Source organism: Paramormyrops kingsleyae, chromosome 15, assembly GCF_048594095.1.
Source record: "Paramormyrops kingsleyae isolate MSU_618 chromosome 15, PKINGS_0.4, whole genome shotgun sequence".
NCBI lineage: Eukaryota > Metazoa > Chordata > Actinopteri > Osteoglossiformes > Mormyridae > Paramormyrops > Paramormyrops kingsleyae.
Genome location: NC_132811.1, coordinates 22130684 through 22150500, shown reverse-complemented (window position 1 = coordinate 22150500; position 19817 = coordinate 22130684). Strand labels below are relative to the sequence as shown.

The window sequence follows — 19817 nt, the reverse complement described above, 5'->3', positions numbered from 1 at the left end:
GATTCATCAACAGGTTAAAAAAACATACATAACACTCAAATCCCTTAAGTAAGGTGAGGTTACATTTAGAAGTACCTGTACATCATGTCCCTAATCCCATGTATCTCTATAGTGTGTTATTGAAAAAGTCTCTATTATTTGGCTTAAGTGTAGTGATTTGTAGGGTAAATTGTGTGACAGAAAGTAAATGCGTTATTCCCTTTTATTTTCTAAGGAAAATGGATATGAATATTTGTCGTGGTGTATTACGACAAATTTTAGAAGTATCACTATTTTATTTGCTATTTATTTGCACAGTGGTAAATCTTTACTTGCCTCAAAATGGCATAGCGATCGTATGTTTTTTTGAGAAATTAGATTTCAATTACCGATACAATATGAACCGAGCTTGTACGTTACGCGAATGACTTGGTGACATGTGGCGATGACTCACGTTAATTTGTGTTTCGATTGGCGACTAAAAATAAAATAAAAGGATCACAGATGACTCATAATACAACTGTATGCTCTCGCCTGAACAGTATTGATTATTATTTATTCACCAATTTTGCCGATTGCTCTCCCATTGATCCCAGTAGCCGTCGGCGAGGAAAGCAGGTTAGTGTACGCTTGTCCCTGCGAGGGGGGGGGGGGGACTCTGCCCATCTCCTGCGATGCTCCACCTTGTATGTTAAAGCCATTGCCTCCTCCAGACGGGGGCTGCGTCCATTTAACGCGGCGCTCTTACGACTCACCAAACGGTGCATTTTCTCCGCGCTGTTTGCCATGCATGTTATCTTTCGTGACCGCGTGTGAAACATCGCAGTGGCTGAGGTTTGCTCTCCTCGCTTTTCGGCTGCCTGGCTGTAGCGTCGGGAAACGGGGATCGTTTGGCTCCGAGGTGTCTAACGCCACCCTGGTCGCATCTTTGATTACGGCTTGATTGAACAGACGATCGTCGCACAAGGGTAAGATCTCATTCTTCAAATAATGCTTCAGTACGATGTCCCTTCGTAAGGATCAGCGCATATATATGTGTTTTTTTTTCTCCTGTTAGAATACGGGACTTTGGATTTAAACGGCGATGTTAGAAATTAGCGCAAAACAGGAAATATATGATCCTACACAAACATACGTCCGCGCATGTACATCCAGCATGACATGTGTTATAAGGAGCAGATGAGAGTCTGTTTTTCTTTATGTTTTCTTGTACAGATGCAGTACAGGTGTATATAGTGTTTGCGCATCAACAATCAGGTGGTTACTTGCGGTCTCCTGCCCCCTTGAAAATGTGTGATAGGGATGAAGTGCGGATGAGCGCAGCCACCCCTTGCTGGCTCATTCTCTCGCCGGCATTTCGATGCTTGCAAACTTAATGACTTTAAATTAACGTGCCGGGATTAACGCCCTGCCTATGCCGCACAGCCTTACAGCGCCATTTCCCGGAAACTTTTCGGTTTCCCATGGTTACTGGGCATATTTCTTTTTCTGGATTTTGCTCATTCCCTGTCGTCTCTTGCAGTTTCCCTGAGGTTGCAGTATCCGCAATAGTATATTTCGGATGATGGAAATATACTATGTTGAGTTGGCCAGGAGTCTTCACATACCTGTTAGAAATATACACATTGTGATTTTACCACTTAATAGCTTTCATTAGTGCTTACACACGTTAGTGTTTCTATAATCTGCCTCCACCCTCTAAGATCTGTTATTTCCTGGTTAATTTTTTGGAACATGGAGCTGTTCCATGAATTCCTGATAACTTTTCCGGTGGCAGTTAAATTCAGGGCATGTTCTTCTCCCCTGCCCGATCTGCATGTCAAGATGGCTGCGGCCGACTACCGTATGGGTCAGAGAGACGGCTCCGATCAGAACTTCGACTACATGTTCAAGCTTCTGATCATCGGCAACAGCAGCGTGGGCAAGACCAGCTTCCTGTTCCGGTACGCCGACGACTCCTTCAGCAACTCCTTTGTGAGCACGGTGGGCATTGATTTCAAGGTGAAGACCGTCTACCGGAATGACAAGCGGATCAAGCTTCAGATCTGGGTGAGTACCGTCGGATAGGTCGTTCTGGCTTGGAGGACATATGCGGGTCACGAGCCCACTGCCCTCGCGGAGGAACGGGCTACGTGAGACTTGCTGTGACTCAGTATCACAAAGAGTCTGAGTCTGGCCGTTGGTGAAACCATGATGCTGCATCATTTACAACCAGTAAAGCCTTTAGGCCTGATTATCTGGTTATAAGCAGAGGGCTATAGCAGACACTGCCTGGCTGGAGAGCCGCAAACAACGTTTAACGTTACACCGCTCATTTCGGAGCCCTTTCTCCTGCCTGTGCCATTCAGACGACCCTTTTAAAGTGGCAATCAACTCCCAGTCATTGTTCTTCATAAAATATGAAGTGTGTGTTCAGACTCACTCTGGACGTGTCTTGAATGGATCCTGGTGGCTTGGGTTATGGAAGGATGTGGCAAGGACATTATCTGGGGTACAAACAACCCTGGGTGGGCAAGCACAAGACAGCAATTTTGGGTATAATTAGAGGGACTCAGGGACTCGGGGGCACCTAACTGGGGAAATTCCCAGGAGAGATGAGGCTTGCTTTGGGTCCTGGGGACAGGGGTGTGAGGGGGTAGGACTTCACGGTCCAGACATCTAGTCGTTAGGGGTTGGGGGGCATAAAGAGAGACTCTTTTACATTGATATAAATTATCTAAAAATGGAAGCTGATTTTGTCACCCAACTTTGTCTCATCTGGACATATCAGGCCTCCCCCCATATAAAACTATAATCTATAACATAAAGAATATCATAGTCATATATGGGTATAAATAATAAACAAATCACTCCCTCTAGAACATATAAGGTGTAATAGTATTTCATTTTGAAAATGAAGTGGAACAGCGCTGCAGATGTCAGTCTGTCACCTATGGTCAGATGGAAGTCATTCCTATATAGATTAGAAATGTGATGATGAAAGAATGTAAAGAGTGCACAGCTGAAAATGTATAAAAATCTTGGTTAAGTGGATCTGTTTACAAAGCTGTACCAACCACCAGATGTCCTATAGCCATACTGCAGGCTGGGCTGGCTCCTTCATAGCTAGCCATGTTTACAGTTTAGCACAGATTAAACGTTATGCAATCAGAGTCTGCCTATTAAGGCCCCGAGCAGGTTTTCTGCAGCATGAGAGTTTTGCTTATAATTGCTGGGAAACATGCGTCGCTTAAGTTGAACATAATTCATTAGTAATTAAGCCTTAGTGAAATGCAGCTGCTGCAACCAAGGGCAAATGTGCGAGTTCTGCATCCTCTGTCAAATGTTTGTTAAATGTATATCCGTCCATCCAGTCCTCCTTCTTGTGAATGTGTGTAATAACTTATACATGGAACTCCATGATTACACATGCATAGTGTAGAACTTCAATGTAACTATGTAACTAATACAGTGTTAATGCAGAGTAAATGGTGTCAATTTAATACATATATTGATTGTCCCAATTACATTATATGCTAAATAACAGAACAGAAAACATCAACATTAACAAATATAGATACAGTTTTGTCATAAACTTAATTTAAAAACAACAATGTTTTGAGGAGACTAATATCTATCAATAGTGACTGGCTGTTGTTGATTTCACTGTTGAATATTTCAAGTATTTTTAAAATTGTCCATGTTACATATAATCAGGCTGTGTAGCTGGTCATATATCGCTGCTCTCAAGTCAGGCAGTGGAAGGAGGCCGAGGGGTCTGTTCGTCACATGACGCTGGCTGGCTCGTGTCACATGGATGAGGCTAAACCCGAGTGAATGGCGGCTGATTGGCCGTTTCTCCTCTGTTGCCTCCAGAATCGCTGCGGTTTGTTTGCATGTCTATCTGCTGTATCCCTGCTGCCTGATATAAGCCTGGGAGGCCTGGCTGCTTTGTCAGTTTTGTGAATATTAACGTTTCTGTAACTCATAGCTATACAGTGGGTGTCTAAACAGGGTTTCTGTTAGTAGTGTTTTCTCTCATATGTTTTGTGTTTGGTTGATTCTGCATTTGATGGCTTCCACTTGCTTTATTGTAATTAATGATCATAGCCATTCGTACAAGTGTGTGTACTGGTAGATAGGAATTATTTGGTTTTCCAAAGAATTAGTTATCCCTTCTTACTCTGCATGAGTCAGGTGAAATCAAAGCATTAGGTCTGATATTTTTCTGGCTGCCCTGGAGCAGATTTTGGCATTAAGGGTCCGACTCCAGGTTTCCCCAGCAGTATGAGTGCTCTACCAGCCACACATTCCAACCGCGGCCACGTACATTTTGCATTGAGGTTTTTGTGTGTTTATATTTATGGACCATGGACCAGACTGAACTTACCAGGAATTTCATTATTGTCTGAGATGAAAATCACGAGACGCTTTTAGGAAAACTAAGGTAATTGACTGATTGACGTAATACATAACATTGTGGAGGTCTTTCTGCAGAAACCATTATGGCAACTGATTCTGATAAATACATAACAGAATATAACCCCCCCCCCACACACACACACACACACAAAAGCTACTCATGAATTACATAAAGAAACTCCTAAGTGCTTTAGTGTAATGTCTAATTCTTAAAACAATTAGTCATAATCCAGGAGTTTTCTAGGTGAAACAATAGCAACATTGAATCCTACAGCTTACTCAGAAATTGGATGAGTTTGTTTTGTTGCTGGACTTTAAGACAAAACAATGATGTTTCATTCATGTGAAATCAGAACAATTATTTTGTTGCTTCATCTCGTGCCAGTAGTTCATTGACTTATGCTGTGTGACCGTCTGTAATGGAAGTTTAATATTCAACTGCTCGAATGATTATAACTGAGCTGCCCAAAGTTTACGCACAGTTTCATGTGCTTAATAGATGAGGAAAGGATGAAGAACTAATTATTCTTTGATTTGTTTCTGCTGGTCACTGACAGAGAGAATAGTTTACATCCTACTGGTTTAATAACGATTCCGCTTTGATCTTGAATTTGTTTGACTTCTCAATGCACTTAGCAGACATTTATATAAATGACCTAATAACACGTGGAAAAATGTACGCTGTCCAGAGATGCACCTTGGAGAAGGAGGACGAGAGAGACAGCAGCAGAAGAGGCCTTTTAGTGATGCTGATATCAAATCACCTTCCTTCTCTCAGCAGAACCGGCCATCATTCCCAAAAAGGGAATCCCTGAGGCCGCAGAGTCTGTTAGGCTGCTGTGCCTCCAGCTCGTATCACGGCTTGTAGGTGGCTGGGATCCCACAGCATGTCCTCCCCCCGCACGCAGGGTCACTTGCATGAGGATTTCTCTTACATGGAGCCGCCCCTCATCGCCAGCTATGCTTAGGGACGTTTCGAGCAGATGACCAAATATACTAATTACTAACTGAATGAATTTTGTACAGTAGACTCTCACAAAAGCCAGGATACATGAATGCAGTACATCTGTTGTATGTCCATAAAAAAAACCTGAACAGAAAGCTCATGTACGCTATTACCATCATTTTCTGCTATTTGCTACATAGTACGGTCACACATACATAAGGCCGTGACCCCTGCCTCACCTAGCTGCTTACATTGAATCAAATAGAGAGCATTCACCCCTGTCTGCACAATTACACAAGTCAGTCTATTTAAATACAATAGGCATAATTTGATCCATACATCCCTTCATTTTCTGTACCAGATGGTGCTATTCAGGGTCGCAGGGGGTCTGGTGCCTGGAGACTATGGACGCAGGGCAGGGAATGACCCAGGATGGGGTGCCAGCCCATCACAGGGCACACACACACACCAGGCACTCATAGAAGCACACCTATGGGCAATTTGGTAACTTCAGATAACCTCAGTATGTTTTAGGACTGTGCGGGGAAATCTGAGTACCCAGAGCAGAGTTTAATATATTAATAAAGGCAGGGGACACCCTGGACTGGATGCTGATGCATTGTAGGGCTAAACACAGACATGCAGTGCACTATGGGAAACCCAGGGACTTCATCTCACCCAACAGTATGTTTTGGCCATATGGGAGAAAACTGTCCCAGCATATATACAAACACGCTCACACACACACATCAGAAATGCATAAAATATCTGTAATCCGCAGCTGCACATGAATGAAAGATCCAAGTGATATAAGAGACTGGCTCTTTGGTCCAGGTCAGTGGAAAAACAGCTTCATCTGTAGCTGAGCCCAGAGCCACGCATCGATGTGAAACCAAGAGTCGCACTAGTCACCTCCCGGCACTGAGACTCGGGCGTGCAGCAACACCACCGGATCCCAGAGTGAGGCTTTTAGAGCAATTCCTCCTGAGCTTGAGAAGGTCAGAGGTTCTGGCAGACTCGCCTCATCAATGACGGTTGCCATGGAAGCAGCATTTCACAGGACTCCCAGGCTGGGTTTGTCTGATGCAATTAAAATGGCCCCTTGGGGACCCAGACCAGGGACTGCATCGATCATCACTGCTCCTCTATCAGGAGAAAGGAGGTGTGTGTGTGTGTTGTTAAAAACTGTGTTAATACTTTTATGTTGGCCATGACACATTACGCCTTTATGTCACGCATAACAGCACAGTCACAGAGTACACAGCAACACAGTCACAGGGTACACAACAACACTGTCACAGAGTACACAACAAGAAACAAACACCCAGACATGTTCTGTTCTGTCAAGCCTCGTTTTGATGCTGGTCCAAGGTTTCAGATGATGTGGTGAGAATGGAAATGATAAGTAAAGGTTAAGTGAGAGTCAAACCTGTTATTCTCAGAAGCATTCAGTACGCATTCGGTAACGATGTGCCTTCAGTTAGGGTGACAGTGCTATGATTCCTGGTGAATGGAACTAGGCAAAAGGCCAAGAGCATCAATGGCAATAAAACAAATCTATTCATTCATTGCAGTTAATGGTGGGACACAATGCAGGCAGATTACTAAGTGTTGTTGCATACTAAGCCTAATAAAGTGTTTTTAAATGCTATCTCCACGATGCATGAATGCCGATGACTAATTCGGCGATGACGTGGCCGGCCACTCGGCTGGGGGTACCACGGCCTCACACCTCCAGAGTCCTGGCTTCCATTTCCTCCCTGTTTTTTGCGTGTTCTGATCATTGCCTCTGCTTCCCACCCACTGTCTGGAAACGTGCGGTTTGTGTGCGTGTGACAAGCCTGGCCGCTGCCCTGTAATCCCCGGAATTGGCTCTGCATTCATCGCAACACTACCTTGGCTAAGTGCTTCTGGGAAAGGGACGGGATCCCATCCCTGATACGAGGAAGGTCTGGTGAAATGGATTGACGCATGGTGCCTGTTCCTCTAGAAACGGTTAAAAGGGTAACACTTTACTTGACGGGGCACAAATACTTAGTAATAACTCAGTTACTACTGGAGTACAAATGGTGAACAAATATAGTTGAGATAAAATATGTGGCATGATTCATTAATGGTGAACAAACATGAAATCAGTACACTATTTGGAGCAGAAAACTAATTGTTTGACCAAAAACACCAGAAATAACTCCACGTCATGACAGCAGACAGTATCTTAGATGCAGTGGAAGATTACAGGCAGTCTGTCCTGGGTGATTAAGGTTAATAGGTGATCGTGACGGGCACTGTTGTCAGGTGCAATTAGCATCGCAAGGGTGATAGCCAAAGCTGTGGTTTATTAGGCGCGGGCAGTGCAGCTCATTGGGGTGTGAGGACGGCACAGTGGGCCAGCTGCATCTGGCGTCACTAAAGCCTCGCCAACAGCTGCTGTGCTCCAAGGCCATTTAATTAACGTGTAATTTTGATCAAATGAAAGAGTCCGTGGAACTAGCAGCTCTCATCTTCCTCGTCGGCAGCTCGTCAACATCTGTGGGTGAAACGCAGCTGGACTGGACGTCTGAGGCCGCTGTGCTGGGTCTTCTTGGTGTTGTGGCCTGGAGCTGCTTTGGGGAAACATTTCAGAACCGTGTTTATGATCTGGGCCGTATTTTTCCACAGATATTTGCGTTTGTGTGCTGTGGTCTCAAAACAGGCCAGATTCTCAGGAAGGATGAGGCCCGAAACAAAGGACTGTTCTTTAGGGCTGTGTTATTGCCTAGTCATGAGTTTATCATGCAATACTAGTCAAAAGTTTGGACACGCCAAGTTGCCTACAAAGGAGAGTGATTGTGTTGCATCACATGACGTGGCCACCTGCCCTAAACAAACAAAAAGAAATGGTTTGGGAGGAGTTTGACTGGAGAGTGAAGGAAAAGCAGCCAATGAGCATTCAGCATATATGTGTGACCTCCTTCAGGACAGCTGGGAAAGCATCCCAGGAGGCCACCTCATGGAACTGGTGTAGAGGAGACCGTAGGGTCAGCCAGTCCCTGGAGCAACTGGGGTTAAGGGCCTCGCTCAAGGGCCCAATGGTGGGATCATTCTGCCGACCATGGGATTTAACCCAGCAACCTTCTGCGTCCCCAACCACAGAGCTGCCCCCCAACCTAACAAATTAACATTTTTCGTTTAATACTTTTTTGATCAGCGCATAATGTGTGTATGGTATTTTATAGTTCTGATGTCTTTATTGTAAATCTAAAATGTCAAGAATAGTACAAATAAACCTTTCTGTGGGTGGGTGTGTCCAAACAATGGACTGGTACTGTACGTGTGATGGGAATTATTCCCCCACAATAGTAAAAATAATGATCATGATAAAAATTTCATTTATGGTATGACTTATTTATTTACGCATATGCCTTCTAATACAATAATAAAACTAGTTTCTGTGATTTCTTCCGACTGTCCTAAAACATGCAGCTATGCAAACTGGCACCTGCAAACTGCCTGTAGTGTGTGAGTGTGCAGACTGGCACCTGCAAACTGCTTGTAGTGTGTGAGTGTGCAGACTGGCATCTGCAAACTGCCTGTAGTGTGTGAGTGTGCAGCCTGGCACCTGCGAACTGCCTGTAGTGTGTGAGTGTGCAGACTGGCACCTGCGAACTGCCTGTAGTGTGTGAGTGTGCAGACTGGCACCTGCAAACTGCTTGTAGTGTGTGAGTGTGCAGACTGGCATCTGCGAACTGCTTGTAGTGTGTGAGTGTGCAGACTGGCATCTGCAAACTGCCTGTAGTGTGTGAGTGTGCAGACTGGCACCTGCGAACTGCCTGTAGTGTGTGAGTGTGCGGACTGGCATCTGCGAACTGCCTGTAGTGTGTGAGTGTGCAGACTGGCATCTGCGAACTGCTTGTAGTGTGTGAGTGTGCAGCCTGGCACCTGCGAACTGCTTGTAGTGTGTGAGTGTGCACCCAGCAATGGACTGGCATCCAGTCCACGGTGCTTTTTTATAGCTGCAGGCTCATTGTAACCTATACTGGAGAATAACTGGTGTGGAAAATTGATGGATGGATGGAGGGATGCATGAGCACACGTTTCTCTTTCTTCTTGGGCTTCATGTGGCGTATGGTACTTTCTACAGGACACAGCAGGACAGGAGAGATACAGGACAATCACCACGGCCTACTACAGGGGAGCCATGGGCTTCATCCTCATGTATGACATCTGCAACGAAGAGTCTTTCAACGCCGTGCAGGACTGGTGAGTCGCCGACCCGGGAGGATGAGGCTTTCATATTGATGTATAGATCCCTGCCATGGACTCTTTGTGAGTCCCCAAGAACCTGATTGGAAAACACTGGTCTTGGGAATAAAATAATACATCCTGGATTTTCATTTCTTAGTTAATGTTTTTATCTCAAATCCCATATTGGAACAGTGCGTGATTCTCAAGGGTTCCGCAGCGGAGACCCTCCTGGGATGTGAACCAGAAGTCAGACAGTGGTATGGTTTAACCAGGAACTTTGATATTTTGTGGGTATTCCCATATGAAAAAGTCTTGTATGGATGCATACGAGTCCTATTTGTTTTACATTGATCATATACACTTATGAGCCAAAACATTATGGCCCCCCCACCCCCCCTACGTGAAGCAAATTATGTCGACCATCTAGTAAAAATGAAGCATGTCAAGCTTCAGGAGAGATCAGACAGTAAGCTAACATTCAATATTCATAGTCAATATGTTGACTGCAGAAGAACTGCAGGGGTAAAGATGTGAGTGACTTTGCCAAGGCCCAAATCATTATTGCCAGACAACTGAGCATGTCTGAAATGCCAAGGCTTGTGGGGTCGGCCATGGTGGGGACCTGCTGAGAGCAACCTGAGGAGGGAAAGAACACCAACTGGCAACAGGGTGTTGGGACGCCAAGACTTGTCGATGTGAGATGTGAACAAATGGCAGATAATGTTGACGATGGTCACAGGAGTGATGTGTCACGAGACACAGTGCACGGAGCCCTGCTGCGTATTGGGATGTGCAATCACGATGTGCACGCAAGTATCGGAACTGAACCTTGGAAAAATGCAGGAATGAAACCTGCCTGATGAAACCTATGTTCTGTATATGTGGATGACGAGGTACTTATGAAGCATTTCTGGGATGTGTTGGACTGATAAGTCCGATCCAGGGCTACGCTGCTCCATACGCAGCACGGCTCAGTGTGCTGTGTGCCGGGAGCCATTAGTCCCAGAACCATCATTAAAGTTATCTGCCATTTATTTCACAGTAGCCCTTCAGTTAATTGATCAGATGGCAATCGGTTTTATTTCAGCTGGATATTCAATTTGCCCCTAACAGTTATTTAGCGTGAATAATACTAGGTCATTTGTCTTTGTTCTTCTCCCCATAATTTGAGTTTTTGATTATGGTAAAGTCTAATACAATAAGCTATATACATTATAATAGGATTATATTAATATATCAATATTGCATTAAAACCTTGACACACTTGCCATTATGTGAGTCTAATAGTTTTACAGCCTACATGCAATTGAAGTGGATGTTTCAGTGTGCTTGTAAATTTCATTGTGAAATGGTACCTGTAGGTGCGTGTCACATGGCATTATTCAATTAGAACTTCATTGCATTTAATCCCGTATGATACTAGCCAGCGCTTGCTAACAAACCCCACAAACATTCTATGACGAGCTGTTAAGTGTTAAGTCAATAAAAAGTGTGGAAAAACTAGACGTGTCTATGATTAACCCAAGGAGCCCTACAGGAAGTGATGTCACGTCTAGACTAGAAAATAGATAAAATCAATAAAATACTGTCATAGAATTTATACCAGCTGTCTCACTGATAACAGGTGCCTGAGGTGTGTGGATGTTCTCTGTTCCAGGGCGACTCAGATTAAGACGTACTCCTGGGACAACGCCCAGGTGATCCTGGTGGGAAATAAGTGTGACATGGATGACGAGAGGGTGGTGGCCCCAGAAAAAGGCAAACAGCTGGCCGACCAGCTGGGTGAGTGAGAGACGCCCAGTAGTGAGCTAAACCATGGTGCACTCTTAGCTGTAGACTGATGTAGTAACAATAACATTTAAAAAATTATATTAATTTAGCAACTATTGATGGTAATCTTGATAGTACTTTATAGCTGCAGTACGTGCTGAAATTGTAGTAATAAATAACAACAATAATACCAAACATTACAATGGTGTAATCATATGATTGTTATTGATGTGCATTAAAGCCGTTAAGGGATCTTAGGATGTTATGGTATAATTTCAGTTATGTGAAAAAGAAAGTACACCCTCTTTCAGTTCTATGGTGTCTCGTTTCAGGACATAATAAAAAAATCATCTGGCCCCTACCTGGTTCTAAAATCATTCAAATGTAACCTCAGGTGTAAAGCAACACACAACAGATTCCACTGTGTCATTATTTAACAAAAATTAAGCCAAAATCAGTACAAAATGAAAACTAAGTACACCCCATGGTTCAATAGCTTGTCATGTTCTGTATGACTTTATCAGTCTCTCACATCATTGTGGAGGAATTCTGGCCCAGTCTTCTTTACAACATTGCTTCAGTTCATAGAGGTTTGCAGCCATTCGTTTATACGCAGTTTTCTTAAGGTCCCACCACAGCTGGGTTGAGGTCTGTGACTTGGCCATCGCAACACCTTGATTCTTTTCTTTTTCAGCCAATCTGTTGTAGATCTGCTGGGGTGCTTGGGATCATTGTCCTGTTGCATGACTCAATTTTGGCCAAGTTTTAGTTGTTGGACAGATGGCTTCACATTTGACTTTACAATACTTTGGTATACGGAGGAATTTTTGGTCGACTCAATTACTGCTAGGTGCCCAGGATTTGTGCGTGCAAAACAAACCAAAATCATCATCCCTCCACAACTGTGCTTGACGGTTGGTATGAGGTGTTTCTGCTAATATGCTGTGTTTAGTTTTCACCGAACGTGGAGCTGTGCATTATGATCAAACATTTCTACTTTGGTCTCGCCTGTCCAAAGGACATTGTTCCAGAAGTCTTGTAATTTGTTCAGATGCCACTTTGCAAACCTAAGCCATCAGCCATGTGCTTTTTAGAGAGAAGAGGCTTTCTCCTGGCAACCCTTCCAAACAAGCCGTACGTGTCCAGTATTTTTCTAATTGTAATGACATGAACTATAACATTTAACATGCTAAAAGAGGCCCAGGACTGTTGAGTCTGTGAGGTAGATCTTGAGTTTTTTGCAATTTTTCTGAGCACTGGACAGTCTGACCTTGGGGTTGAATTTGCTGGAGTTATAGAATCCACTGTTTGCCCAAACTATGGATTAAAATGAGATAGTGTCTCTGCACATGCTGGCTCATTAACCATAGTAGCCTGAAGTGTCAGACTCTGGCATATCAATGCCGTAACAAAATCAGCCCAGTCCAACTGAGCAATTATATTAGCAGTAACAAATGTGTTCAACATAATTACAGTTAGTTATGTTTAAATTGATATTTTTAAATTGAGTGACGCTTTACATTAACTGCACCCTTATAATGTCTTTAGAAGGCATTCATAGGACATTCATGCACCTTCATAATGCATTCATAGAACATTCATAAGCAGTATGAATTCAATTTTAAGGTTTTACGCATCAGAACTTAATGAAAAAAATCATCTGGTCCTTAGCAGGTCTCAAAATTAGGTAAATGCAAAGTTGTCCTTGACCAAAGTAGAGAGGTTTGGCCATTATGCACAGTGCCACATTTAGCGAAAAACATCATAGCGACAAACAGCATATCAGCACAAACACCTCATACCAACTGTCAAGCACAGTGATGATGGGGTGATGATTTGGGTTTGCAGCCACAGGACCTTGCAGTCATTGAGTCGACCATGAACTCCTCTGTATGTCAAATCTGAGGCCACCTGTTTGACAGATAAAACTTGGCCGAAATTGGCTCACACAATAGGCCAATGATCCCAAGCACCCCAGCAAATCTACAACAGAATGACTGAAAAAGAAAAGAATCAAGGTGTTGGAGATGGCCCAGTCACAGACCTCAACCCAGCTGTGGCGGGACCTTAAGAAAACTGTGTATAAACGAATGGCTGCAAACCTCCATGAACTGAAGCAATGTTGTAAATAGGAGTGCGCCAGAATTCCTCCACAATGATGTGAGAGACTGATAAAGTCGCACAGAAAAATTTCAAATTATTTACTTAAAATTATTGCTGCTAAAGGTGCCAAAGGCCAGACACTAATTTGCACACTAAAAATAAATATGGCAAATAAATGAAAAATCTAAATAAGATTGCAGCATAACAATCATAATGAACTAAATCCTCTATTCTCTGAGCATGGTCTGACATCTGTAGCAATAAATATCTGTATAGCCTAAGGTTTTATTTTTTTATTTTTTTTGTAAGTCCTGTGTGAATTTCCTGGTAAAAGTGCCTAAAATTCTACAGGGAGAATAATTTGCAGAGACTCTTTCTGCCTTGCTCTGCTGGCACACACATTCGGATGATGTCGTCTCAAATGACTTAGCATGTTGGATATGTTTCCAGCAACATATCCGAATTCGGTGTAACAGAGCCAACAGACAGTGTTATTCTTATTGATTACTCTCCATCCTGTGTTGGTGTAATTTACTGGCAAACCAAAATGTTCCCAAACTACTGATTTAAGTGACATGGTAGCTCTCCGGCATGTTCTGTAACCAAACACAGGCACAGTTGACATAATGTTTTCTGTGTTGAACATCTACTTGTGAATTTAGGTTTCGCCCATGTCAAGAAATGTATTTATTTAGTCGTGCATACCGAACCAAAAAACATGTAGCCAAAAAAGCACATGACAATAGCGTTACAGCCCTTGTATTTACTTTAAATGTACAGTCAGGACCATAAATATTTGGACACTGACACAAGTTTTACTATTTTACCTGTTTACTGAAATATATCCCAATTGAAGTTATACAATGGGCATGTACACCAAGTGCAGACTCTCAGATTTCATGTTAGGGTATCCACATTCAAATTGGATGAAGGGTTTTGGAATCTCAGCTGGTTAACATGTTCCACCCTCTTTTTAAAGGGGCCAAAAGTAATGGGACAATTCACTTAAAAGCTTTTTAATAGACAGGTGTGGGCAATTCCTTCATTCTTTCATTATCAATTAAGCAGATAAAAGACCTGGAGTTGATTTGAGGTGTCTTGTTTGCATTTGGAAGATTGAGGTGTGAACATACAACATGCGGTCAAAGGAACTCAGTATGCAGGTGAAACAGGCCATCCTTAGGCTGCAAAAACAGAGGAAAACAATTTGAGAAATTGCCACAACATTAGGAGTGGCAAAATCCACAGTTTGGTATATCCTGAGAAAGACAGAAAGCATTGGTGAACTCAGCAACACAAAAAGGTCTGGACATCCACGGACGACAATAGTGGTGGATGATTGCAGAATCATTTCCATGGTGAAGAGAAACTCCTTCATAATGGCCAACCAAGTGAACAACACTCTCCAGGAGGTAGGCGTATCAATATCCAAGTCTACCATAAAGGGAAGACTGCATGAAAGCAAATACAGAGGGTTCACTGCAAGATGCAAGCCACTCATAAGCCTTAAGAATAGAAAGGCTTGATTGGACAGTTCTGGAACAACATTCTTTGGACAGATGAAACCAAGATCAACCTGTATCAGAATGTTGGGAAGAAAAAAGTATGGAGAAGGGCTGGAACACCTTATGATCCAAAGAACACTGCATCATCTGTAAAACATGGTGGAAGCAGTGTGGTGGCTTGGGCGTGCATGGCTGCCAGTGGCTGCCAGTGGCACTGGGTCTTTAGTGTTTCTTGATGATGTGACACAGGATGGAAGCAGCCAAATGAATGCTGAGGTGTTCAGAAACATCATGACTGCTCAAATCCAGCCAAATGCAGCCAAATTTATTGGGCGGCGTTTCATAATACAGATGGGCAATGACCCAAAACACAACAAAAGCAACCCAGGACTTTATTCCACTTCTTTGCTTTTATATTCTTGAATGGCCAAGTAAGTCACCTGATCTCAACCCCATTGAGCATGCATTTCACTTGCTAAAGACTAAACTACAGGCAGAAAGACCCTCAAACAAACAGCAGCTGAAAGCTGCTGCAGTAAAGGCCTGGCAGAGCATTAAAAGGAGGAAACCCAGCGTCTGGTCATGTCCATGAGTTCAGGACTTCAGGCAGTCATTGCCTGCAAAGGGTTTGCAACTAAGTATTAGAGTTGAACATTTTATTTGCAGTTATATTAATTTGTTCAATTACTTATGAGCCCCGGAATGGAGGGGATTGCGTAGAAAAATTACTTTAGTTCCCCACGTTTTTATGCAATGTTTTTGTTCTACCCACTGAATTAAAGCTGAAAGTCTGCACTTCAACTGCATCTGACTTGTTTCTTTTAAAATTTATTGTGGTAATGTACAGAGCTTAAAAATTGAAAAGCTTTGTCTCTGTCCAAATATTTATGGTCCTGACTGTATACCTTAAATGCCCTTCAGGAAAAAGTATTAAAAAATTCTGATAGATATCAAATCGGTGAACAGCTATGAACTATATATCGTGTTGGATAGACTTCTCATTCCTGTTTCCCAGGCCCCCCAGTAAGAGTTATTGAAGTTGTTGTGCTAAAACAATATCGAGTACCAACTGTGATGTAGTAGTGTTACAAATAGATCTTTGATTATCATCACATTTGTGATGAGCACTGGATGAATATGAAAATCTACATTTACTGTACAAAACATGGTCATAAAACTATCCATTGCCTGAAACCACTTGTCCCATTCAGGGTCATAGGGGGTCCAGAGCCTATGGGCGTAAGGCAGGGAACAACCCAGGATGGGGTGCCACCCCATTGCAGGTCACACTCACATGCCAGTCACTCACACACGCACACCTATGGGCATTTTACTCCAATTAGCCTCAGCATGTCTTTGGACTATGGGGGGAAAGCGGAGTACCTGGAAGAAACCCCACGACAACGTGGGGAGAACAAGAAGGCTCCACGCACAGGGAACTCTGGCAGAGACTCAAACACAGGTGTCAGAGGTATCAGGCAACAGTGCTAAGCACTGCATTACCATGCCTCCCTTTAATAAAACCAGTAATTTAATATTTTATACATTAGAATTTTCTGTCTGTTTATATATTTTTGTAAATATTGACTTGGATTTGGACATGTCACATGTTCACATGACTCAGACTTAGACTTGGGCACAGATGACTCGGACTTAGACTTGTACTTGACCGCTCATGACTTATGACTTCACTCTGACTTGGGATAGGATGACTGGACTGCAACCCTGACGTGTGTCTAAATCTGCAGGGTTCGAGTACTACGAGGCGAGTGCCAAAGAGAACATCAATGTGCGGCAGGTCTTCGAGCGCCTCGTGGACATCATTTGCATCAAGATGTCAGAAAGAGTGGACACAGACCCGGCCATGGTGACTGGGGCGAAAACCACGAAGCTGACGGACAAGCCGACCCAGCTACCTCAGAACTGTGCCTGCTGAAGCCGCCCTCTAGCTCTCTCTTCCCAGCGCTTCACCTTGCCCCCATGACATCATTCTTCTCCTCCCATCTTCCATCAGCCCATCTACTGCTGGTCTTACTCATGCATTACCGGTGATTTCCACTGCTCACTGCTAAGGTCTGTCTCTGGGTGATCCAGTGTGACTGCTGACTTTCGATGCTCGGCTGCCAAACCTGGGCACCTTCAGTAGGGGCAGTGGCCGAGTCTAGAATTGCAATTTGGTTGGCATCGCAGTGTCAGTAGTACCCTAAAGAAGGCAACACAACTTCAAAAGCGATCAGAGATTTATTGCCGTGGAAACGGAGAAGCCTTCATTTACTGGCATGGTGAGATTAGCTTCTTTTGCTTTAAAACGACCTCCTTCTCATGCCTGAAAGGCAGGCAAGGTGTCCAGCTCTCTCACTCAGAACTCCCTAAGAGTGTTAGATAAGAAGTAGATTGAATCCCTATTGATTTGCTTGTCCTGAATCAACTGGTTCACTCTGCTGTTTTAAATGCTAACAAGAGCCAGTGAGATCCAGGATAACTGAGGACAGAATAAAACAAGGAAATGCACATTAATGATCACAAACTGGAGGAAGCCCCATTCCAGAGTCACACCGATTTCTTTATCTGTGGGGAAACACGCTGTGTGAAATAACATGGCAGGAGTTCTTAGCGCTGTAGGCCGCCATCGTGTTAGCAGTGTGCAGCAAGGAAATCGCCTGGGAAAACCCCCCCAAGGTGGCCAGTAAATACACCATGACTGAGGCCGTCCTTTTCAAGTTGACCCCACTGTTCAAGGTGCATTTGATGAGCTGATCATACGTGCTGAGTTCTGATGACAAACCGCTGCTTTTGAAATGTCCAGCACCTCGTGACAAAAGCTCGTTTGGATGTTCACACACTTTGCACACAGTACACAAAGGTTACATTTGGTCAGTGACTATATCGTCTTGTATGAGTACTGTTTACAAATATGTAGTATGAAAATGTGCTTCATAGGAGAACATTGTATTTGGTGGCTGTATAAACTACGTGCAATCGTGTGGTAATGGAGTCGAGTTTTGCAATATATATTCACACTTTTGTGTTTTTGGTCACATTTAAACTGGGACCACTGAAATACATACTGCTTTTAGGGATGTGTTTTTATTATTCAGAAAAAAGTACGATAGACGTGATACGTATATTTATTATAAAAGATGCACAACACCCAAGTAACAGCTAAATGTCTCAGGATATTGAGAGTACTGGTGACTGGGAAAAGTGACATGGTTATATTTAAAACTATTTCTATTCTAGTAAGTCACTTGTTTTAAAGAATAACCTTCCCCACAGGCACAATATTAAAGAATCAATGTTAACTATACTGTAACAATGACAATGTCTTGATGTAATTATTTTTTTAATGAAATGGTGTTAATGTTAGAAATTATGATGGAGTTACATGTGTATTTATTTTTAAAGCTTTAGGTTTAATTAATTATAACAATGTATAGTACATGTTGGCGTTTATTACTATATTATGGTTATATCCCATAATAGCAAAATAAAAAAATTGCACAAAGCACAAATTAATGGTACAATTGTTGTGTAACTGGCCACTTTGAATGTGTATGGTTTAATAAAATGATTTTTTTCTTGATTCCTTTATGCATTGTGAGTCTGTGACTGTGTAGTGGATTAGCAGCCACCATAATATAGCTCAGGGGTCACCATCCTTTTTGAAACTGAGAGTTACTTCACGGGTACTGAGCCATACAAAGGGCTACCAGTTTGAAACGCCCTCCTAAACTTATCTAAACTTCATGCATAATAAACATGTTTTAAATGCTTTTTTTTTAGATATTGTCATTTTCAAATCTATATAAATGCAAATGTGATTAAAGAAGAATAGCAACAGGATAAAATTAAATTTTTGACACTGCTCACTGGTGAGTTGTGCTATTTTTAGAACAGGTCCACGGACACCATGTTGGTGACCCCTGTTATAGACTATGGGCAAAAGAATGCAGACACCCGTATTAAACAGAGGATTTTTGTAATTAAGCCACACCCACAGTGTACAATAAAGCAGACAGTCATTATCAGCAGAATGGGTGGTTGTGCAGGAGTGATTAATGACTTTCCCCTTGGCACCGTCATAGGACTCCATCTTTCCAAGAAGTCGGTTTGCCACCAGGGCCGGATAGAGGCATATGCAAAGCGGGCAGCTGCCTAGGGCCCAACTGGCACAAGTGGGGCCCAGACAACGATGTGAAAAAATATATAGATTAAGTACCTGGCAGACTGCAGCTATAGGGCGATTGCACTATACCAGGAATTATCTGTGCTGCAGTGGAAGTGAAATGATCATCAGTTTTCTTGGTAGGGGGACTTCCCAAGTAAAGCTTTGCCTAGGGGCCTTGAAAAGGCAGATCCGGCCCAGTAGGGACCCTGAAAAGGCAGATCCGGCCTAATAGGGACCCTGAAAAGGCAGATCCGGCCCAGTAGGGACCCTGAAAAGGCAGATCCGGCCTAATAGGGAACCTGAAAAGGCAGATCCGGCCCAGTAGGGACCCTGAAAAGGCAGATCCGGCCCAGTAGGGACCCTGAAAAGGCAGATCCGGCCCAGTAGGGACCCTGAAAAGGTAGATCCGGCCCAGTAGGGACCCTGAAAAGGTAGATCCGGCCCAGTAGGGACCCTGAAAAGGCAGATCCGGCCCAGTAGGGACCCTGAAAAGGCAGATCCGGCCCAGTAGGGACCCTGAAAAGGTAGATCCGGCCCAGTAGGGACCCTGAAAAGGCAGATCCGGCCCAGTAGGGACCCTGAAAAGGTAGATCCGGCCCAGTTTGCCACTAGGGCTGTCCTAATCAATCGCAAGTGAGGTGATTGTGAAGGTCAAGGCATCTGGGAGCAAGTTCAATTAAATTAGTTATTAATAAAATATGAAAACTGAATATTCTGAATA

The 19817-nt window shown here is 43.3% G+C and overlaps 1 protein-coding gene across 2 annotated transcripts; it reads left to right on the top strand.

The window, feature by feature from the left end:
• Positions 1 to 27: 27 nt before the first annotated feature.
• Positions 28 to 18511, top strand: rab3b (RAB3B, member RAS oncogene family). 2 transcript variants are annotated; one of them, XM_023813241.2, is made up of 6 exons: positions 28 to 597; positions 850 to 947; positions 1804 to 2028; positions 9447 to 9565; positions 11208 to 11332; positions 16677 to 18511. In XM_023813241.2, the coding sequence occupies exons 3-6, from the start codon at positions 1804 to 1806 to the stop codon at positions 16862 to 16864; spliced, it is 657 nt and encodes a 218-aa protein (XP_023669009.1). In that variant the 5' UTR covers positions 28 to 597; positions 850 to 947; the 3' UTR covers positions 16865 to 18511. The 2 variants fall into 2 exon arrangements, with proteins under 2 accessions (XP_023669009.1, XP_072555690.1); XM_072699589.1 differs by lacking the exon at positions 28 to 597 and having other exon boundaries at positions 623 to 947.
• The last annotated feature ends 1306 nt before the right edge of the window (positions 18512 to 19817 follow it).